At 39.2% G+C, this 23353-nt stretch overlaps 3 protein-coding genes across 6 annotated transcripts; all 3 read left to right on the top strand.

The window, feature by feature from the left end:
* Nucleotides 1–4541, top strand: LOC110517952 (OX-2 membrane glycoprotein-like). Its single transcript, XM_036984401.1, has 5 exons — nucleotides 1–4; nucleotides 736–1077; nucleotides 2083–2409; nucleotides 3029–3127; nucleotides 3348–4541. Exons 1-5 carry the CDS (start codon nucleotides 1–3, stop codon nucleotides 3410–3412), a joined length of 837 nt encoding a protein of 278 aa, XP_036840296.1. The 3' UTR covers nucleotides 3413–4541.
* Nucleotides 4542–5421: 880 nt separating this feature from the next.
* On the top strand, nucleotides 5422–7749 carry LOC110515036 (OX-2 membrane glycoprotein). The gene is made up of 5 exons (XM_036984400.1): nucleotides 5422–5690; nucleotides 5859–6200; nucleotides 7212–7301; nucleotides 7386–7538; nucleotides 7721–7749. The coding sequence occupies exons 1-5, from the start codon at nucleotides 5651–5653 to the stop codon at nucleotides 7747–7749; spliced, it is 654 nt and encodes a 217-aa protein (XP_036840295.1). The 5' UTR covers nucleotides 5422–5650.
* A 3943-nt stretch (nucleotides 7750–11692) lies between these two features.
* Nucleotides 11693–19072, top strand: LOC118936384 (OX-2 membrane glycoprotein-like). 4 transcript variants are annotated; one of them, XM_036982360.1, is made up of 11 exons: nucleotides 11693–11867; nucleotides 14175–14513; nucleotides 14814–15119; nucleotides 15240–15275; nucleotides 16933–17029; nucleotides 17135–17194; nucleotides 17377–17436; nucleotides 17976–18005; nucleotides 18136–18198; nucleotides 18415–18453; nucleotides 18549–19072. In XM_036982360.1, exons 1-11 carry the CDS (start codon nucleotides 11816–11818, stop codon nucleotides 18574–18576), a joined length of 1110 nt encoding a protein of 369 aa, XP_036838255.1. In that variant the 5' UTR covers nucleotides 11693–11815; the 3' UTR covers nucleotides 18577–19072. The 4 variants fall into 4 exon arrangements, with proteins under 4 accessions (XP_036838255.1, XP_036838254.1, XP_036838257.1 ...); XM_036982359.1 differs by having other exon boundaries at nucleotides 17350–17436; XM_036982362.1 differs by lacking the exon at nucleotides 15240–15275.
* The last annotated feature ends 4281 nt before the right edge of the window (nucleotides 19073–23353 follow it).

The following is a 23353-nucleotide window of genomic DNA, read 5'->3' as shown; positions in this document are numbered from 1 at the left end:
ATGGGTAGGTTGTTATAGCTCTGCGCCAGGCTCACTTGGCTATGTGTGTAATATTTTAGCTCCTTTCTGTTTTATGTCCTGAGAAGAGTTCCTTTAACCTTCTCAACTAAAACAATGGTTCTGACATTGGCTTACACTGTTTAAAAATAAAAATTAAGTCTCACCAGCTGAGTTTACTTTTAGCCTGGTGTATGGGGAGGGGCCATATGTGGACACAGAGGAAAATTCAAATTCCCTCTCGTGACTAATATAACTCAGTTTCACCATGTCTCCTGCACACTACAGCTACCTGTATAGTCTCGTCATTTCGCCACACAAAAAATTATACTAACAGTTCCTTCTTGTCACGTTGTAATTGGCTACTGCCGGGAACCACTGGGGAACTAGGCTACTATATACCCCCTCAACAATTTAAGGGCTTTCCAAAAACAATCTGACTCACTTCACGTGCAACTAACGAAGCAATATATTATGGTCCAACGTGAGAAACAAAACCAATAGTTTAAGTCAACATTCACCAGCTGAGAATGAATACTTTGCTCGTTCTCTTCTGCCTGCTCTCTGAAGGTAAATCGTTTTCCATGGCTTCTGACTAGGGGTTGATTCTGCTCATATAAGATGAGATGGGTTAGGTAAACAACATTTCCCACGTTTGACAGGTTATTGATTATTTTCTATGTAGGCTAAACTTGTTTTTATTTATTTACCTGTTAACTTGCCTTCTTCCATTTCTAGCCGTCTCTGTCAACGTCGTAGCTAGAGGAGACACCAGGGTTGACTTCAATGCCGACGCATCATATACCTGCACCCATGCGGACCCGACAGGTGTGCTGCAAGTCACCTGGCAGAGGCTGTTCAAAGACGACTCGGTGGAGAATCTGGCCACCTACAGCAAGCGGTTTGGAGCTCAAATCATAGACCCGCACCGAGGCAAGGTGGTTTTCACGGAGGCATCTCTCAACTCGACGTCTATTACCGTGAAGAACGTAACATGGGCAGACGAAGCCTGCTATATTTGTTCCTTCAATGTTTACCCGAGTGGATCAAGACGCAAGCAGACGTGTCTTACCGTTCAAGGTATTTAATGCACTGAATAATAACAGTTTTAGGGCGTACCTCTATTGTTCTCTATTCAGTTGAAGTTACAACATTTTAATGTAAGTGATATTGTAACTCAAAATAATAATCGTAGGTCAGCACAGGTACAAGCACACCTGGTCAACTAATTATTCAGCCCTTGATTAGACCTAGTTGAATCAGGTGTGCTGGTATAGAAGTGGAAGTCACTGGGGGTATCCTTGGAGATTATATTTTTTTGGGAAACACTCTTATCGAGCATTCATAAAGACTTCATAAGCAATACATACAGTTAATTCGGAAAGTATTCAGACCCCTTGACTTTTTCACATTTTGTTACATTACAGCCTCAAATGTAGTAAAAGTTTTCTTTTTTTAATGATTTGCAAAAATGTCTAAACATGTTTTTTCTTTGTCATTATGGGGTATTGCGTGTAGATTGATGAGGAATTTGTATTTATTTCATACATTTTAGAATAAGCCTGTAAGGTAACTAAATGTGGAAAAATGGAAGAGGTTTGAATACTTTACGAATGTACTGTAGATGCTAAACTAATACATTCATAAGCAAAACCCCCAATACATGTAATATAAAGGTCCTTACATCTGGTGCTTCGCTAAATATAGAATAATCCTTTAGTCAGCCTTTACAGCAGGACATTTGCGAAGGAATGATATCTGAATAATACAGTGTGGGCAGTTTATTAGGGGTTTTATAAGGGGAATAGAAACACTATAGTTTAGAACACAGCTAACTTCAACTATAAAATCAACATATTGGCATTGTTACATCACTGGCAGGATTTCCCAAAACTGTCTGAATCCCAAAACTGTCTGAACGACCATGAACTCTGCTGCATTAATAAGGGACATTTGCTGGTGTCAAAACATTTATGAAAACATGATACATATTTTGAAAGCTATTCTTAATTGATCTGTCTGGTAAAATAAGTCATATAAATAAAATCAATATGATCTAATATTCCCTGTTTCATCTATTCAAAGGTTTATCTGAAGTGAGAGCCACAATGCAAAAAGTCCCCAGCACTGAACCTAAAGCAGACATGGAAGTTGTGGTCAGCTGCTCTGCCACGGGTAAACCAGCACCTTGGATCCAATGGAACTTATCTGCTGCAGCACTCATAAAGACACCTAACAACTGGACTGTCATTAACACAGACCAAACTGTCACAGCCAATAGCAACATCACCCTCCAACTGTTGCCAGGCTCCGGGGGATACGTGGACTGTATCGTAAACAATGGGATGAGGACACAGAGACACGAGCGGGTCCTGCTTCCTATTCTCCCTGGAGAGAGGGGGGTTGAAGAGGGTACGTAATGTTGACGTGTCATATACTTCTAAACCATACTCTTTTAGCGTGTCAGAATGGTCCAACTTGAAAACATTGTGAAAACAACATCATCCCTAGCCTTATAAATAGTTTGCCAAATTCTTGATGTTAATAGTAAACATTTACATTTGGATACATGAATTTGGCATTCTATTTAACAGGCTACATCATCCCCAGGGGCATGTCGTGATAGCCTTGTGACCAGCATCATCGTGCAATAGTGCAACATTCTGTTTCCTGAAAACAGAACGCAGCGATTTCAGGCTGGTTCCAAGAGGCTAATGTTGTGATGCTATTAGTGCTGTTAGTAATCTTATCTCACCAGTTGGGTTTAATATTGACCACCATGGCAAGGCATCACGAGTCACTCCCTTTTTAAAATCCCACTGTAGTCAAGTGTTGTGTTGAATTCTGGGTAGTTTCCAGATCCTCAGGGATGCTACGTGATGGATGATATGATTGGATAGATGGGACAGAACATGTTATTCAAACTGAATGCATTAAAAAGGAAGAGTGTAAAATTCCTTGTTTTTCTCTTCGGAGTAAATGCTGTCTCTCCAAACACATGCTCACTGGAATCTCATGTTTCACCTTCCAGATGCCAAGAGGACATCCCCGTGGGCGGTTGCCATTCCAGTGTTCCTAATCATTTCCCTTTTAGTCATCTTGGGCTGTGTCGAGCTTCAAAAGAAAAAAGGTGAGTCCACACAAGATTATCTGTAATATCTAATATCTTTATTTTAACCGTCTTAGTAAGACAAGTGGAATGAATTGAGTCATCAACTCTATATATGGTTCTGTCTTTTATCAAATAAACTGAATAAACTGCATGCCTTGGAGCTCAGGAATGTTTATGGATAACGTCCTTTTAGATTCACTGTAGTACAGTATAGTAACCTTCACATTCTCTCTGGCAGGTTGCAGGCAAGCAGCGTTGGCAACCACAGCAGACGAGCAGGACCGTCTTAGGAGCATTGTGTAAACATCTGTCTGTTGTTGCTGCCCGTGCTTATATGCACTGTAGCTGACCGCTGTTTTTGTTGAGGACTGGAGCACCTGTTGTTACTGAGCCTGGATGTTGAACCTTGTTGAATCATTCTTACACAGTCATAAATAAGCTAATTAACACATGCATTATACAAGCCATGATATGGTTAATGCTGTTTAGAGGTACTGAAATGGCACTTTTAGGTTTGAGAGATTGATGACCTCTTGTAGGTGAGTGTTGTGATATGAGGTAGGTTTACTTGTTGCCTGGCTACCCAAACTCCTTGCTCCAGCCAAATGTTACGCCAAAGGACATTAGTTTCTTCTTCGCAATGAGTCTGAATTTGAGTACATCCCCAGCTTTTCACCAAATGCCAATACATTCGGGGCCATCTGATTTGTCCGGTAACGATGGGTTGAGTCAGAGCTAGAACACACGTGGGTTAAACAGGGGTTTGAAAATTCATTGGCTGTTACTTTGATTGGTTAGAGACAATCCAATCGCTGGAGACATTGTTTTGTACAACGCCCGTCGTGCCCCTCGTCACCACAAACAACTTCAATAATAACCCTACCCATATTCAGACTAAAGTATGTGGTGAAGGACAAAGCAGTGGGAGAATTTAGTTTGAGTCGTCAGGCTAGGTTACCTCATCTATTAGGACAGCACCACCTACTGTTTGACTGTACTTTATTATAACATACACCAAGTAGAATAGATTTATCTATTTATTTTATGTTCTAAATAACCTAGTAATTTATTTTATTTCAACCCACTTCAATATGATTGACCTTGTTGCACTTTTGTTCAAGTTAAGTTTACAGAGTATTGTTATTATAAATCTATGGAACTACAGATAGTTTTGTTGTTCTTCCTGTTATACCAGTGTAATGTGTGAATGTATTTGAGACCTTAGAATGTAATGATGATAATGCACATTTTTGCTCTTTGATATATCGTCTTGTTTGAGTTTCTATTGTTATTTATTTTGATAATGTATGTTGCTTGTTGTGTTCGATTCCATTTCCACTTGATTTGACACTGTTTATAAAATCAGGCTATTATTCTTGCTTGATCTGTAAAATGTTTTAGATTGTTTAATCATTAAAAACATTATTTATATGGATTGTGTTACCACCTGTGATATAAAACTATACGCTGTATTTAATTTAAAAAGCTGCCCATTGTCACCTTGTTTACAGTAACATCACCATTTAAAATCAGGGGTAGGTTTTTATAGCTCCTTGTTTACAGTAATATCACCATTTAAAATCAGGGGTAGGTTGTTACAGCTCCTTGTTTACAGTAACATCACCATTTAAAATCAGGGGTAGGTTGTTATAGCTCCTTGTTTACAGTAATATCACCATTTAAAATCAGGGGTAGGTTGTTATAGCTCCTTGTTTACAGTAATATCACCATTTAAAATCAGGGGTAGGTTGTTATAGCTCCTTGTTTACAGTAATATCACCATTTAAAATCAGGGGTAGATTGTTATAGCTCCTCCTTGTTTACAGTAATATCACCATTTAAAATCAGGGGTAGATTGTTATAGCTCCTCCTTGTTTACAGTAATATCACCATTTAAAATCAGGGGTAGTTTGTTATAGCTCCTTGTTTACAGTAACATCACCATTTAAAATCAGGGGTAGGTTGTTATAGCTCCTCCTTGTTTACAGTAATATCACCATTTAAAATCATGGGTAGGTTGTTATAGATCTGCGCCAGGCTCACTTGGCTATGTGTGTGTAATATTTTAGCTCCTTTCTGTTTTATGTCCTGAGAAGAGTTCCTTTAACCTTCTCAACTAAAACAATGGTTCTGACATTGGCTTACACTGTTTAAAAATAAAAATTAAGTCTCACCAGCTGAGTTTACTTTTAGCCTGGTGTATGGGGAGGGGCCATATGTGGACACAGAGGAAAATTCTAATTCCCTCTCGTGACTAATATAACTCAGTTTCACCATGTCTCCTGCACACTACAGCTACCTGTATAGTCTCGTCATTTCGCCACACAAAAAATAATACTAACAGTTCCTTCTTGTCACGTTGTAATTGGCTACTGCCGGGAACCACTGGGGAACTAGGCTACTCTATACCTACCCCCTCAACAATTTAAGGGCTTTCCAAAAACAATCTGACTCACTTCACGTGCAACTAACGAAGCAATATATTATGGTCCAACGTGAGAAACAAAACCAAGAGTTTAAGTCAACATTCACCAGCTGAGAATGAATACTTGTCTCGTTCTCTTATGCCTGCTCTCTGAAGGTAAATAGTTTTCCATGGCTTCTGACTAGGGGTTGATTCTGCTCATATAAGATGAGATGGGTTAGGTAAACAACATTTCCCACGTTTGACAGGTTATTGATTATTTTGTATGTAGGCTAAACTTGTTTTTATTTATTTACCTGTTAACTTGCCTTCTTCCTTTTGTAGCGGTCTCTGTAAACGTCGTAGCTAGAGGAGACACCAGGGTTGACTTCGATGCCGACGCATCATATACCTGCACTCATGCGGACCCGACAGGTGTGCTGCAAGTCACCTGGCAGAGGCTGTTCAAAGACGACTCGGTGGAGAATCTGGCCACCTACAGCAAGCGGTTTGGAGCTCAAATCATAGACCCGCACCGAGGCAAGGTGGTTTTCACGGAAGCATCTCTCAACTCGACGTCTATTACCGTGAAGAACGTAACATGGGCAGACGACGCCTGCTATATTTGTTCCTTCAATGTTTACCCGAGTGGATCAAGACGCAAGCAGACGTGTCTTACCGTTCAAGGTATTTAATGCACCGAATAATAACAGTTTTAGGGCGTACCTCTATTGTTCTCTATTCAGTTGAAGTTACAACATTTTAATGTAAGTGATATTGTAACTCAAAATAATAATCGTAGGTCAGCACAGGTACAAGCACACCTGGTCAACTAATTATTCAGCCCTTGATTAGACCTAGTTGAATCAGGTGTGCTGGTATAGAAGTGGAAGTCACTGGGGGTATCCTTGGAGATTATATTTTTTTGGGAAACACTCTTATCGAGCATTCATAAAGACTTCATAAGCAATACATAAAGCTAATTCGGAAAGTATTCAGACCCCTTGACTTTTTTCACATTTTGTTACATTACAGCCTCAAATGTAGTAAAAGTTTTTTTATATTTTTTAATGATTTGCAAAAATGTCTAAACATGTTTTTTCTTTGTCATTATGGGGTATTGTGTGTAGATTGATGAGGAATTTGTATTTATTTCATACATTTTAGAATAAGCCTGCAAGGTAACTAAATGTGGATAAATGGAAGAGGTTTGAATACTTTACGAATGTACTGTAGATGCTAAACTAATACATTTATAAGCAAAACCCCCAATACATGTAATATAAAGGTCCTTACATCTGGTGCTTCGCTAAATATAGAATAATCCTTTAGTCAGCCTTTACAGCAGGACATTTGCGAAGGAATGATATCTGAATAATACAGTGTGGGCAGTTTATTAGGGGTTTTATTAGGGGAATAGAAACACTATAGTTTAGAACACCAGCTAACTTCAACTATAAAATCAACATATTGGCATTGTTACATCACTGGCAGGATTTCCCAAAAATGTCTGAATCCCAAAACTGTCTGAACGACCATGAACTCTGCTGCATTAATAAGGGACATTTGCTGGTGTCAAAACATTTATGAAAACATGATACATATTTTGAAAGCTATTCTTAATTGATCTGTCTGGTAAAATAAGTCATATAAATAAAATCAATATGATCTAATATTCCCTGTTTCATCTATTCAAAGGTTTATCTGAAGTGAGAGCCACAATGCAAAAAGTCCCCAGCACTGAACCTAAAGCAGACATGGAAGTTGTGGTCAGCTGCTCTGCCACGGGTAAACCAGCACCTTGGATCCAATGGAACTTATCTGCTGCAGCACTCATAAAGACACCTAACAACTGGACTGTCATTAACAAAGACCAAACTGTCACAGCCAATAGCAACATCACCCTCCAACTGTTGCCAGGCTCCGGGGGATACGTGGACTGTATCGTAAACAATGGGATGAGGACACAGAGACACGAGCGGGTCCTGCTTCCTATTCTCCCTGGAGAGAGGGAGGCTGAAGAGGGTACGTAATGTTGACGTGTCATATACTTCTAAACCATACTCTTTTAGCGTGTCAGAATGGTCCAACTTGAAAACATTGTGAAAACAACATCATCCCTAGCCTTATAAATAGTTTGCCAAATTCATGATATTAATAATAAACATTTACATTTGGATACATGAATTTGGCATTCTATTTAACAGGCTACATCATCCCCAGGGGCATGTCGTGATAGCCTTGTGACCAACATCATCGTGCAATAGTGCAACATTCTGTTTCCTGAAAACAGAACGCAGCGATTTCAGGCTGGTTCCAAGAGGCTAATGTTGTGATGCTATTAGTGCTGTTAGTAATCTTATCTCACCAGTTGGGTTTAATATTGACCACCATGGCAAAGCATCACGAGTCACTCCCTTTTTAAAATCCCACTGTAGTCAAGTGTTGTGTTGAGTTCTGGGTAGTTTCCAGCCCCTCAGGGATGCTACGTGATGGATGATATGATTGGATAGATGGGACAGAACATGTTATTCAAACTGAATGCATTAAAAAAGAAGGGTGTAAAATTCCTTGTTTTTCTCTTCGGAGTAAATGCTGTCTCTCCAAACACATGCTCACTGGAGTTTCATGTTTCACCTTCCAGATGACAAGAAGACATCCCCGTGGGCGGTTGCCATTCCAGTGTTCCTAATCATTTCCCTTTTAGTCATCTTGGGCTGTGTCGAGCTTCAAAAGAAAAAAGGTGAGTCCACACAAGATTATCTGTAATATCTAATATCTTTATTTTAATCGTCTTAGTAAGACAAGTGGAATGAATTGAGTCATCAACTCTATATATGGTTCTGTCTTTTATCAAATAAACTGAGCAACGCATGCCTTGGAGCTCAGGAATGTTTATGGATAACGTCCTTTTAGATTCACTGTAGTACAGTATAGTAACCTTCACATTCTCTCTGGCAGGTTGCAGGCAAGCAGCGTTGGCAACCACAGCAGACGAGCAGGACCGTCTTAGGAGCATTGTGTAAACATCTGTCTGTTGTTGCTGCCCGTGCTTATATGCACTGTAGCTGACCGCTGTTTTTGTTGAGGACTGGAGCACCTGTTGTTACTGAGCCTGGATGTTGAACCTTGTTGAATCATTCTTACACAGTCATAAATAAGCTAATTAACACATGCATTATACAAGCCATGATATGGTTAATGCTGTTTAGAGGTACTGAAATGGCACTTTTAGGTTTGAGAGATTGATGACCTCTTGTAGGTGAGTGTTGTGATATGAGGTAGGTTTACTTGTTGCCTGGCTACCCAAACTCCTTGCTCCAGCCAAATGTTACGCCAAAGGACATTAGTTTCTTCTTCGCAATGAGTCTGAATTTGAGTACATCCCCAGCTTTTCACCAAATGCCAATACATTCGGGGCCATCTGATTTGTCCGGTAACGATGGGTTGAGTCAGAGCTAGAACACACGTGGGTTAAACAGGGGTTTGAAAATTCATTGGCTGTTACTTTGATTGGTTAGAGACAATCCAATCGCTGGAGACATTGTTTTGTACAACGCCCGTCGTGCCCCTCGTCACCACAAACAACTTCAATAATAACCCTACCCATATTCAGACTAAAGTATGTGGTGAAGGACAAAGCAGTGGGAGAATTTAGTTTGAGTCGTCAGGCTAGGTTACCTCATCTATTAGGACAGCACCACCTACTGTTTGACTGTACTTTATTATAACATACACCAAGTAGAATAGATTTATCTATTTATTTTATGTTCTAAATAACCTAGTAATTTATTTTATTTCAACCCACTTCAATATGATTGACCTTGTTGCACTTTTGTTCAAGTTAAGTTTACAGAGTATTGTTATTATAAATCTATGGAACTACAGATAGTTTTGTTGTTCTTCCTGTTATACCAGTGTAATGTGTGAATGTATTTGAGACCTTAGAATGTAAATGATGATAATGCACATTTTTGCTCTTTGATATATCGTCTTGTTTGAGTTTCTATTGTTATTTATTTTGATAATGTATGTTGCTTGTTGTGTTCGATTCCATTTCCACTTGATTTGACACTGTTTATAAAATCAGGCTATTATTCTTGCTTGATCTGTAAAATGTTTTAGATTGTTTAATCATTAAAAACCTTCTTTATATGGATTGTGTTACCACCTGTGATATAAAACTATATGCTGTATTTAATTTAAAAAGCTGCCCATTGTCACCTTGTTTACAGTAACATCACCATTTAAAATCAGGGGTAGGTTTTTATAGCTCCTTGTTTACAGTAATATCACCATTTAAAATCAGGGGTAGGTTGTTATAGCTCCTTGTTTACAGTAACATCACCATTTAAAATCAGGGGTAGGTTGTTATAGCTCTGAGCCAGGCTCACTTGGCTATGTGTGTGTAATATTTTAGCTCCTTTCTGTTTTATGTCTTGAGAAGAGTTCCTTTAACCTTCTCAACTAAAACTGGTAAAACAATGGTTCTGACATTGGCTTACACTGTTTCAAAAAAACAAGTCTCACCAGCTGAGTTTACTTTCAGCCCGGTGTATGGGGAGGGGCCACATGTGATCCAACCTCATGTTGGTTGGACAGAGGAAAATTCAAATTCCCTCTCTTTACTATAAGAGAACTCACATTTTCACCATATCTCCTGCACACTACAGCTACCTGTTTATTATACTAATAGTCTAGTCATTTCTAAAGGTGATCTAATTAGTTAGTTTTATGCAATTAGTTTTATGCATGACATACTGCATTTGTCAGCATTGTTTTCTGAATGTACACAATATTGCTGATACTATAGCTTTTCTTGTCACGATCGTCATATGAAGGAGACCAAGGCGCAGCGTGGTATGCCTACATTCTCTTTATTAAAAAAATGAACACCGAACAAACTAACAAAATAACAAATTAAACATGAAGCTATACAATATAGTGCTGACAGGTTAAGCAAAGCTACTACTAGTTATTTCAAGTGTCTTTTTTTATGAATTTCTACATCAAGCCTGTGTATTTTATGAATATATTCTGTATTTAAAATCAGGGGTAGGTTGTTATAGCTCTGTGCCAGGCTCACTTGGCTATGCGTGTGTAATATACACATAGTCAAGATCCCACATCAGAAAGTGGGGAAAAAGGGCTACCTAAATATATGATCCCCAATCAGAGACAACGATAAACAGCTGTCTCTGATTGGGAACCATATCAGGCCAAGTGTCTGCCGGACTTCGCTCCACCCTCGCACTTGATTTATGAATGAAGGTCACTAATTAGTAAGGAACTCGCCTCACTTGGTTGTCTAGGCTATAATTAAAACAAAAAACCTGCGGACACTCTAGCCCTCCATGCAACCGAAAGGTTGCTAGATCGAATCCCCGAGCTGACAATGTAAAACTCTGTCGTTCTGCCCCTGAATAAGGCCGTCATTGTAAATAAGAATTTGTTCTTAACTGACTTGCCTAGTTAAATAAATAAAAATATGCTCCTGAAAAACAATGAGGAGATGGGAGAGGCTGGCCTTGCAGTGAGTCAAGCTATGTGTAAATTGACTGCAAACAATTCGGAATTTAACGGATTAATGTTTCCTATAAAACATTGAATGTTAGCTAGAGACTGGTACTCAGGCTAGTCCATTTTCCCCTTGACACATGAATATCTTACATGTCTTTCCCACACACACTTGGTTGTGCATGCTGGCTGCACATGTACCCTATACGTACAAATCAAATCTGCTTGCTGTGTGGAGCATAGTTCAGACGCCACCCTTATCTTTTCACACTCAATTTGCTGGGCCAATCAAACGGCTGTAGGGAGAGACTTACTTCACAGCTACATCTTTGAGCAAGCAATGGTACTGACACACACACGAGAAAACCTTCATATAGGTTAAGTTAATCTCACCATTAGATTCACTTAGCTTGATGATACATAATGTTATTACCTCCAACCTTGCAACGGTGTTTTCCTGATACTGTGTTCTCCGGTGTTTTCCTGATACTGTTCTGTGTTTACTTTCACTTTCACTTTCACTAGAGGAGGAGCTGTAGAGAGACTGGCAACTGTCCTTTTCTCTGTGGGAGGAGCTCACAACACAAAATTGGCCAACAAGGTTTCTTGTTAGTTTTTGAACTAAAACAACAGAGCTTGTATTTAAACTATCCAATGGACCACGTTACCATGCCTCCCACAATGCCTCATTTGAAAACGGTTTCTAGTATGAAATACTACTTTGCCACACATTATCCAGAGGTCCATTTACATCACCTTGCCTCACCTGGCCACACATTGCTGCCATGGCTCGTGTTAAACGTTACCTTACTCTTCTGCTGCTATTCCTTCCTGAGGGTGAGTTACATCCGTGTTCATATGAAATACATGATAGGTCTGTAGGTCTTAAATGTAAGTTATACAGTATTATCAATTTCAGAGTTGCGTTTCATTATGAGATGTAGATAACTACACTACACTTATAGGTTCATTATACATCAGTTGTAACTGTAGCAGATAGTCCTTAAAGGAATACATTGAATTCAATGAAAAGTATTATATTTTGAACATTATTGAAGCTAACTGGTGAATAGCCGGTCCAGTCACCATTAGTATACAAACATCAGCATCTTCCTGTTCTATACTGTAAAACATGCAACTTATAAAAAGTCAATGGAGCCTAAATATCCCAGTTTCCTGGACATTTGAATTGGGAGGATTCTTTAGCTGACGTGGAATACTTCACTGAGCCAATGATTTTTACTCAATTTGAGATGAATCACAAAACCTGAGTTTGCTGAAACTCTCAGCTTAAAATACTGTCTTGGCTCAAAATACATGTGTCTTATTAACAAAAATTCTAGTAGTTTGCCTAATTTCAGTTTATGTGACAAAACCATCCATGCTTAGTGTAGAGAATCATTGTACCATCTAAAACACTGTCAAATATATTTTCCAAAACCATCCATGCTTAGTGTAGAGAATCATTGTACCATCTAAAACACTGTGAAATATATTTTCCAAAACCATCCATGCTTAGTGTAGAGAATCATTGTACCATCTAAAACACTGTGAAATATATTTTCCAAAACCATCCATGCTTAGTGTAGAGAATCATTGTACCATCTAAAACACTGTGAAATATATTTTCCAAAACCATCCATGCTTAGTGTAGAGAATCATTGTACCATCTAAAACACTGTGAAATATATTTTCCAAAACCATCCATGCTTAGTGTAGAGAATCATTGTACCATCTAAAACACTGTGAAATATATTTTCCAAAACCATCCATGCTTAGTGTAGAGAATCATTGTACCATCTAAAACACTGTCAAATATATTTTCCAAAACCATCCATGCTTAGTGTAGAGAATCATTGTACCATCTAAAACACTGTCAAATATATTTTCCAAAACCATCCATGCTTAGTGTAGAGAATCATTGTACCATCTAAAACACTGTCAAATATATTTTCCAAAACCATCCATGCTTAGTGTAGAGAATCATTGTACCATCTAAAACACTGTGAAATATATTTTCCAAAACCATCCATGCTTAGTGTAGAGAATCATTGTACCATCTAAAACACTGTGAAATATATTTTCCAAAACCATCCATGCTTAGTGTAGAGAATCATTGTACCATCTAAAACACTGTCAAATATATTTTCCAAAACCATCCATGCTTAGTGTAGAGAATCATTGTACCATCTAAAACACTGTCAAATATATTTTCCAAAACCATCCATGCTTAGTGTAGAGAATCATTGTACCATCTAAAACACTGTGAAATATATTTTCCGAAACCATCCATGCTTAGTGTAGAGAATCATTGTACCATCTAAAACACTGTGAAATATATTTTCCAAAACCATCCATGCTTAGTGTAGAGAATCATTGTACCATCTAAAACACTGTGAAATATATTTTCCAAAACCATCCATGCTTAGTGTAGAGAATCATTGTACCATCTAAAACACTGTCAAATATATTTTCCAAAACCATCCATGCTTAGTGTAGAGAATCATTGTACCATCTAAAACACTGTGAAATATATTTTCCAAAACCATCCATGCTTAGTGTAGAGAATCATTGTACCATCTAAAACACTGTCAAATATATTTTCCAAAACCATCCATGCTTAGTGTAGAGAATCATTGTACCATCTAAAACACTGTGAAATATATTTTCCAAAACCATCCATGCTTAGTGTAGAGAATCATTGTACCATCTAAAACACTGTCAAATATATTTCCAAAACCAAAAAATACTGTAATTTCAGCTGCAACAAAACTGGAAGCATAGAAATAGCTCACATAAAACAGATCTACCACTTCTTAGACTTGCTGTCAATGAGAATGACAGATATATAATTTCTATAAATTCATTTCTTTGTGAATTTGGTCTGGTTGCCCAAGAAGTTACATATTCCAGCATTAAATTTGATAGGATTTATTTTAGTCCACCAAGGGCTAGTCTTCCAAGAGTCTTTTGAAATGTACAAACATACAGAATGGGAATTGAAATGATTGATGCAACACTGCATATACCTTTAAATGTATTTCTGCAGTTGTCTTACCCCTTCACAGTGTTCACTGCAGGTTGCTAAAATCTAGCGCTGTATTAGATGTGTGTACTAAACAGGCTGTAACTATCTTCATGCAGGGCTCTCTCAGTTGGTGAGAACACAGCAGGTTGTCATAGCAACCCTGGGAGAGGATGCTCACTTCAGCTGCAGGCTCATGAAACCCAAAGATGTGCTTCAAGTCACCTGGCAGAAAGTGACACCAGGGGCGACTGAAAATGTGGCCACCTACAACAAACGATTTGGACCAGTAGTCAACCCACCTTTTCAGAGGAACGTGGAGTTTGAAGACGAGGGTCTGCAGAACTGCTCTATCGTCATCAGAGGAGTGTCAAGAGGAGACGAGTCCTGCTACAAGTGTTTGTTTAACGCCTATCCAGACGGAGCTATCAGTGGCAGGACCTGCCTCCAGATTAATGGTAATATATGATAACTAAGGAGGGGTTTAAGGGACATTACACTCTATAATCCAAATTGTATAATGTGAATTCCCTTTAACATTAGACTACTTTTGACGTCTTAAAACAATGTTATGTCCCTTTAAAACAGGAACAATGGCCTCCAATGCCTTCAATCCATTGTTCTACCTTGACCTGTGTGTAAATGATTAACCCAGGAACAATTCCCTCAAATTATCATGCATCCATTTGACCTTGATGTACATGAAAACATGATAGTATTTACATTCACTGTGAACTGTGTTTATCGTTGTTCTATAGAGCTGTATGGACCCTCACTCCTCATCACACAAACCAACAACAGTCACACCACTCTGTCCTGTTCTGCTACTGGACGACCTGTTCCTACAGTAACCTGGGACCACATAGAAAACATCAGTCTAGACAAATCCACCATGGCTGATGTCACCCATCCCAATGAAACAGTCACTGTCACCATAACTGCCATGGTGGCAGCGTCCAGTCTACCTGACAAAGACACCAGGGTTGGGTGTGTAGCATCATCCGTTGGCGCCATCAAGGATGTTTCCATGGTGATTCCAACTAGGGATCAAGCTTCATTTGCAGGTGAGAAATGGTTAGGGTTAATACCACCATAATATATATTGACATGATCAGGAACATGATGTCATGGTGATTTAGGGCCTGTGTTCACGATGAAGTACTGCCTGTGTATTTCTGTGCTAGGTCAACCTCAGGTCTCTGATGATGACAGGATCAGTGGTTGTTATTCTAATAATGACAGGTCATAATCAACCTATTGACTAACTCTTTTCCTATTCAACTTTCAGGTGTAGTGCAGAACCATATTTAGAGTCGTGGCCAAAAGTTTTGAGAATGACACAAATATTAATTTTCACAAAGTCTGCTGCCTCTGTGTTATGGCAATTTGCATATACTCCAGAATGTTATGAAGAGTGATCAGATGAATTTTAATTAATTGTATAGTCGCTATTTGTCATTTCCACTGCATTTCAGCCCTGCCACAAAAGGACCAGCTGACATCATGTCAGTGATTCTCTCGTTAACACAGGTGTGAGTGTTGATGTGGGCAAGGCTGGAGATCACTCTGTCATGCTGATTGAGTTCGAATAACAGGCTGGAAGCTTCAAAAGGAGGGTGGTGCTTGGAATCATTCGTTCTTCCTCTGTCTACCATGGTTACCTGCAAGGAAACACGTGCCGTCATCATTGCTTTGCACAAAAAGGGCTTCACAGGCAAGGATATTGCTGCCAGTAAGATTGCACCTAAATCAACCATTTATTGGATCATCAAGAACTTCAAGGAGAGCGGTTCAATTGTTGTGAAGAAGGCTTCAGGGCGCCCAAGAAAGTCCAGCAAGCGCCAGGACCGTCTCCTAAAGTTGATTCAGCTGCGGGATCGGGGCACCACCAGTACAGAGATTGCTCAGGAATGGCAGCAGCCAGGTGTGAGTGCATCTGCACGCACATTGAGGCGAAGACTTTTGGAGGATGGCCTAGTGTCAAGAAGGGCAGCAAAGAAGCCACTTCTCTCTAGGAAAAACATCAGGGACAGACTGCTATTCTGCAAAAGGTACAGGGATTGGACTGCTGAGAACTGGGGTAAAGTCATTTTCTCTGGTGAATCCCCTTTCCGATTGGGGCATCCGGAAAAAAACTTGTCCGGAGAAGAGCACTACCATCAGTCCTGTGTCATGCCAACAGTTAACAATTCAGAAACCATTCATATATGGGGTTGCTTCTCAGCCAAGGGAGTGGGCTCACTCACAATTTTGCCTAAGAACACAGCCATGAATAAAGAATGGTACCAACATATTCTCCGAGAGCAACTTCTCCCAACCATCCAGGAACAGTTTGGTGACCGAACAATGCCTTTTCTTGCATGATGGAGCACCTTGCCATAAGGCAAAAGTGATAACTAAGTGCCTCGGGGAACAAAACATTGATATTTTGGGTCCGTGGCCAGGAAACTCCCCAGACCTTAATCCCATTGAGAACTTGTGGTCAATCTTCAAGAGGCGGGTGGACAAACAAAAACCCACAAATTCTGACAAACTCCAAGCATTGATTATGCAAGAATGGGCTGCCATCAGTCAGGATGTGGCCCAGAAGTTAATTGACAGCATGCCAGGGCGGATTGCAGAGGTCTTGAAAAAGTAGGGTCAACACTTCAAATATTGACATCAACTTCATGTAATTGTCAATACAAGCCTTTGGCACTTATGAAATGCTTGTAATTATACTTCAGTATAGTAACATCTGACAAAAATATCTAAAGACACTGAGGCAGCACATTTGTGAAAAATTATATTTGTGTCATTCTCAAAACCTTTGGCCACGACTGTAGTGTACCTGGGAAGTTGACCTCTGTCTTCTCTTGTCATCTCTCTCATTCACAGGTACAGTGGTTGGTGCAGTGATGGGTTCAATGTGTCTCATTGCTGGAATCTGTGTAATACTTTGGTTTCTTAAGAGGAGAAAAGATACCTCATCCAGGTAGAGATACAAATATTACCTTGAAACAAAAAAACAGTTACTATGAATTTAATATGTGATTTGACTGCCAGTTGTTTACCAGTTGATCTCTAATTTGATGTACAGAAAAGCCCCAGTGTCTGACCCAGAATTCATCAGGACTCCAACAAAGACGACAACTGAATGGTGAGACTCATTCTAAAGAACCTGTAAGGGGTCAATAGGTCCATCAAATCTATTTGTAAGAAAACCTAAAACATGCTAATATAATTAAAATATAATTATATAGTTAAAAAATCTCTGCCATACAGGTAAAAAAAAAACCTGTGTGCTCTTGTCAGTACATTGCCATGTTTTATTCATTTCAGGGAAACGCCAACCTCCAGTCCACCAACCAGGGACACACAAACCTTCACTCCATCACGAATGTGAATAGTTTTACAACTTTATTTCATTATCTTTATAAAGTGCTTGAAACAGGGAAGAATGGAACGATACAAAAGAATGATGTACTTCTGTGGTGGTCATAGAGTAGTCATGGTGACAGCATCATGCACTCTGCTACATGTTGATATCTGTTCTGCTTTGTGACTCATCATGTCACTAATGCACTAGATATTCTCTCAACTTGGGAAAGATGTGTATTTCTTTAATCAGAGAGTGGTCATGTTTATTATGTCAGTGTTTACATCCCTGTCTGCAGGGCCGTTTCTAGCTTTTTGCCCTTCCTCTTGGCAGCTTTAAAGTTATTGTCCTGCAATTCAACAGTATGTTGAGACCCCGACTGACTTCCTAAAACATATGATATTTACTGTATATAAAAACATTGTTTTGGTTGGGGGCCCCCTAGTGGCTGTGGGCCCTAAGCAACCGCTCACGTCACTTAAGGCTAGAAGCGGCACTGACTGGCTGTTTCCATAGATAATATGGTTCTTATCAATACATTGACCATGTTCATTTCTTTCAGGACCACACCAATCTCCAGTCCATTCAAAATGTGAGTATTTGTACAACTTTATTTGATCGTCCTGGTAGAATGCTTGAAACAGATGATTGTGAATGTTAAAATGGGTTACAATAACCCCTAAATTCAAACATTACTCGAAAATGTACTTTTTGTGTTTCAGTTTAGACTCCCTCAGCTCCTCAGCCAAGCGTATGATGCAACAAGCACAAGGTGTTGTAAAGAAGTAGGTTTAAGTCCTCTTGTTTTTTGGGCGGGTGTTTTATACTGTATTCTCTCATTGAACGACAAGCTCTGGAATTATGTTTTGAGGTGGTAGTCATGGTGACTGCATACATGCAAATTAGTTGAATTTGCTGCATTGTTGTTATGTTATGTTACTCACATCACTAATATAGTATACTCCATTCAGTCGATATTTAAATGACCTTCTTTTATGCAGAATATCTCCTGAGAGACCAGATGACCTGCAATGTAGAAGGTGAGCTGAAATCATTACAAATAATTACAAAGATGCCTTCAGAAGTATATATTTTAAAAATAAATATCTATGCCATTCTGTTGTATCTTTCTTAGGAAACTTTTAGAGGGTGACGAGAACTGAGTGACTACCATACTGTCTCACACACATCTGTGTGGTTCGGAGACCGTTTCTATCCATGGGCATTGTGGGTACTGAATAGTGGACTGAATGGCTGACACACATAGGCCTGCTGGTTATTGTATATCTAAATACAGTCTGTATGTAAATATATTTTGTAGTTGGTTAATGATGAAACATGATAAATCCACACTAGACTTGTTTGTGGTTTTATTCTTCACTTATTTATAAATCATGTGTTTATATTATAACCTACACAATGTCATAATGTCGACTACTTTCATGGTGTGTGTGTTTTTGTGTGTGTTGTTTTCTTTCTTCACTCTTTATAACAAAAATGCTTTATGATTCACAATGTTGTAATGTCCTTTGTTGTGGGTGTGTGTTTGTTTTCTACTTTTATCAATACAATTTTAAACAACGTTGTAGTGTATGTTGTGACATCAGCTTGTTATACAATGTGTCATAAATCTGCTGCTGGGAATGCTTAAAAAATGAATTGTCTTTGATTCTTCTGACACTCAAGAGACCAACCGAAGTTACAAACAAGTGCCACTAGGGGTCGCATAAATATAACTTTAGGGAGAGACGTCGTAGAAAAACGGGTTTGATACTGTAGTTTTGCAGCTGACTCTCTGATGTCTCATGAAGAGGCAGAACACATCACACCCTGGTCTGTTCACTTTAAAGACTTTTGAAACATGGATGTGATAGTCAGTGTGCCAGATTGTTTTACCCCATACAGAGGACATAAGTAAGTCTCACTAACTCCTTGGTCATGTTAGCTGACGGATAGTATCTCTTAGAACAAAACGTAAAAGATCTCCGAAGCCTGTGTTAACCTCTGACCTTATTTTCAGCGTTTATTCCAAAACCCCATTCTTTCTCCATTAATTTTCCCCATAGGAAGGGCTGAACAAACCAGAGGTAACTCATTTTCCCCATAGGAAGGGCTGAACGATTTTCCCCACTGGAATGGCTGAACGAACCAGAGGTAACTCATTTGCCCCATGGGAAGGTCTGAACGAATCAGAGGTAACTCATTTTCGGTTTTTAGGACTATAAGTTGGAGAGCTCTATAACCTGGAAAAACTCCAAACACTTACCTTTGACAGAAATACTGAAACGCAAAAGATGTGTTCCTCCATAATGTGAAGACTCACAGGTGTAGTTCCCTTTATCAGATGGTTGTATGTTGGTGATGTGTAGAAACATTCTGTCTGTAGTGTGACTCTGGGGTCACAAGTGCTGTCTGGACGTTTTGGGTCAGATCAATATGACACTGGACACTCATCCCTCTTCACTCTATTTAAAAACATATCATTTGAGTAATGTAACTCAGTGTTTGGTTTTGGCAGATTAGAGGAACATCTGCTCCTCCTGTTCCCAACGTTTTCACTTGAGTCTGCAAACAGGAAGAGAAGCAGATTCTGAGAGTATTTTTTTCATATGATAGGATGGATTGATCATGAAGCTAGAGGTAGGAAAGTGAAAAGGACAGTTTATTCTTAATGACTATTAAAACTGTAATGAACAATTACTGTGTAACTCCTGTAAGTAGTGTAACAAGTACTGTAATTACTCATTGTTAACCTGTACTTAGGGTACAAATGAAATAGATCATGCAATATCTCTCTTACCGTTAACAGCTGTGAATAGACCCCACAGCACCAGAAGCAGAGCAGGTCTGGATACACCTCCACACATACTGACCACCTGCAGAACCAGACGTTGACCCAACACTGCCTGCTGAGACTGACTACAGATGTGATGTATTTACTCAGTAGAGGAACACAATAAATCTCAATCAAACCAAAGTGATGCTTCTTTGACTGGGTCCTCTTGCACGGGGGATTCTGAGAGAGATCAAATATTATGTTCAGCCCAACAAAGATTGTCTTGAATCAACTGTAACGTTTAATACTAGTTATTTTAGAGGCCTCTTCAGTGGATTGAGCAGAATGTTGTAAATGTGTGAAACTTCCTCCTCAGCAGGGTCATTGGGGGTTGGTAGCACTCGCTAAGGAAGCGGTACGACATCCTTTACTGTGATGCGTAATGACTCGGATCAACAGTTGCGCTCAGCTCAACACTGGAGGCGCTGTTGAGGAAGTTTAAGGGATGAACGTAGCACATGGAGATGTGTGAAACTTCCTCCTCAGCAGGGTCATTGTAAGGTCACTTCCATTTTAATTCCAGGTCAATTCAGAAAGTAAACCAAATTCCAATTCTAATTCCAAATGTTCCTAATTGAAAGGCATCGAAGAGAATTGGAATAGGACTTAGAATTGGAATTTCAGTGTACTTCATGAATTGACTGGAATTTAATTGGAATTGACCCCAACCTTGCGCCTCAGCTTTAAGTGTCCCGCTTGCGTCGCCTCATTAGCTTTTGAGGTGGCGTGATCAGCTAAGATGCATGAGGGAGAACGGTCACGTGTGCTAGCAAGGCAGAGGTCCCGAGTTCGTGCCAGGTATGTCCCGAATCGGTGGGAAGCGGTAGTCACTAAACACCTTTTTAAATAAGTAAGGGGCAGGAGGTGCTGCTGTCTTGATAACTCCACAATCTGGAGTTTGTGTTTCAGCCCAGTGGTAGTCCCGCCACAAACTGAGGTAGAAAGACATCACAAGCATAATATCTACATAACAAGGCAGTGTACCTTTTGCAGTTATGACAGGTGTCAGGACATATGCTGACTTAATGACACTTCCCACTTAGGCAAAAAATTGCTTCTGCTATCAGGGTTTCTTCAACAAAAAATACAAAATGAGGACACATTGGCCGATTCAGTGTTGATTGAAACCAACTAATACCTGCATCAGTTCTACACTTGATAAAAACACTCTTCAGCCTTGTGGTGGTGCAGAATCTATTGTTGTTTGTGTCTAAAGAAGGAAGTGGACCTGTTGATGTGTCTGTGGTTGATCACAAGACCTCTCTGTGGGGCTCCACAAAGACCCCAGTCACAAAGACCAAGATGCACTAGCAGAGGTCCAAGTGTTTCTGTCAACCACTTCCTCCTCTCAGCTCTCAAGGTCCATTATAACCAAGACAACCCAGTCAAAGGAGTGTCACTTTGGTTTGAATAAGTTTTATTGTGTTCCTCTACTGAGTAAATACATCATATCTGTAGTCGGTCTCAGCAGGCAGTGTCCGGTCAACGTCTGGTTCTGCAGTTGGTCAGTATGTGTGGAGGTGTATCCAGACTTGCTCTGCTTCTGGTGCTGTGGGGTCTATGCACAGCTGTTAACGGTAAGAGAGATGTATCCCATGATCTATTTAATTTGTACACGAGCCCTGAACCTTACAGGAGTACTTACAGGAGTTACTCAGTAATAACGACACTGTATTGTAAAGATAACCAAATAGTTCACTAGTTTTAATACAATTTTAATACGGTCAAAAATACTAAACTTTCTTTTTTACTTCCCTACCACTAGCTACTCATGCTCTTAATTAAACACAAACACAAGAACAAAATGCCAACCAAACAAAACATTCTCTAAGATGGTTGAAACATTTCCAAATTCTGTCAAATACAGTATGTCTATCTGGCTTATGTTTGATTTTATAAGTCTAATGGGATGTAGCTAGATAGTAACAAACTGGAGGTTTGAACTGAGGGTAGAGATGAGGATTTCCAGTTAATGGCTTTACATGTTTATTGCAGCAAGTAGATCTAGATTACAAAACCTTCTCTGATATTGATCACCAATATTTACATTTCCCAACAAACATAATCGTGGAGATGAACGGATATAAATTCCTAGACCTAATGAAATGGTAGCACATACATTATCCCAGAATGGTGTCAGTTTGTCACAGGACCACAGCATGTGTAATATTCCAGGTCGCAATTGTAAATGAGAACTTGTTCTCAACTTGCCTACCTGGTTAAATAAAGGTGAAATAAATCAAAATAAAATAAATAAAATATAGTTCCTTTGTGCTTTTTGCATCTCCAACAGAGATGATTTCTGGGTGACATTACATGCATTCTGGCAGGAGTATAGTAAGTCCTATGAATGATCTTGCATTGCACTAGTTCATGTCTTTGTAGGAGCAGGTATGAACATTTTAATATATCTGTGACCAATGATTCTCCTTCATTTCTTCATTTAGATCTGTTTACCATTTGTTCATTGTAGGTTCTTTGTCGTAGCTTTGTCGTAGCTTCTTTCAGTATTTTTCTATGCTAGATGCCTTAGGTTCATCCATATTCTGTTGAAGTGACTGAATAGGATTTCTGAGTTGTAAGAACTGAAAGAAATCGGCCTTGTATAATGTCATTGATTGAATGACAGTATAGATCCATCATAGTAAACATGTTAAATTCATGATGCCCCTTTGGAACACGACTTAAAGATGTCATCACTAAAGGCTCGAGGTAAGGTGGGGTTATAACAAATAAGGGTGCCTGGCAATGTTGTTTCTTTCCACCTCATGAATGTGATGGTGGTATGATGGATTACACTGAAAAAACTGTGGAGATTGTCTGGACATCCTTTTTCTTATTAACCCTGTTTGATCTGAGTGAATTACCTTTTACATGACTGTTTCTTCTGTTTTGGGATTGATACAGTTTGTCATAAAATGTTTTAAAGACTGAGTTCATTTCAGAAGGAACCATTGTTATGCTACCATCTGGGGTTTGATTGCGATGGATGGTACATTACTCTTTCTTATTTTGCCAAGCAAGCATTTCCCCTGCACTTTCACCTTGCTCAACATCTTGTTGCTTGGATTTCATGGAAGCAATCTCTGCAGATCGAGAGTTTG

The sequence above is a fragment of the Oncorhynchus mykiss genome, chromosome 7 (genome assembly GCF_013265735.2).
Source record: "Oncorhynchus mykiss isolate Arlee chromosome 7, USDA_OmykA_1.1, whole genome shotgun sequence".
Classification (NCBI taxonomy): Eukaryota; Metazoa; Chordata; class Actinopteri; order Salmoniformes; family Salmonidae; genus Oncorhynchus; species Oncorhynchus mykiss.
Note: the sequence above shows the minus strand (reverse complement) of the source record. Positions and strands in the feature narration are given on the sequence as shown.

Excerpts from the sequence above, each read along its gene's own strand:
- LOC110517952 (XM_036984401.1), top strand. Across the intron at positions 1,078-2,082 it reads GACGTGTCTTACCGTTCAAG|GTTTATCTGAAGTGAGAGCC; the intron begins GTATTTAATGCA and ends ATCTATTCAAAG. Across the intron at positions 2,410-3,028 it reads AGAGAGGGGGGTTGAAGAGG|ATGCCAAGAGGACATCCCCG; the intron begins GTACGTAATGTT and ends TTCACCTTCCAG.
- LOC110515036 (XM_036984400.1), top strand. The coding sequence starts at position 5,651 with ATGAATACTTGTCTCGTTCTCTTATGCCTGCTCTCTGAAG. Across the intron at positions 7,302-7,385 it reads GGTCAGCTGCTCTGCCACGG|ACCAAACTGTCACAGCCAAT; the intron begins GTAAACCAGCAC and ends TCATTAACAAAG. Across the intron at positions 7,539-7,720 it reads AGAGAGGGAGGCTGAAGAGG|GCTACATCATCCCCAGGGGC; the intron begins GTACGTAATGTT and ends TCTATTTAACAG.
- LOC118936384 (XM_036982359.1), top strand. The coding sequence starts at position 11,816 with ATGGCTCGTGTTAAACGTTACCTTACTCTTCTGCTGCTATTCCTTCCT. Across the intron at positions 11,868-14,174 it reads GCTGCTATTCCTTCCTGAGG|GGCTCTCTCAGTTGGTGAGA; the intron begins GTGAGTTACATC and ends ATCTTCATGCAG. Across the intron at positions 17,195-17,349 it reads ACAAAGACGACAACTGAATG|TACATTGCCATGTTTTATTC; the intron begins GTGAGACTCATT and ends TGCTCTTGTCAG.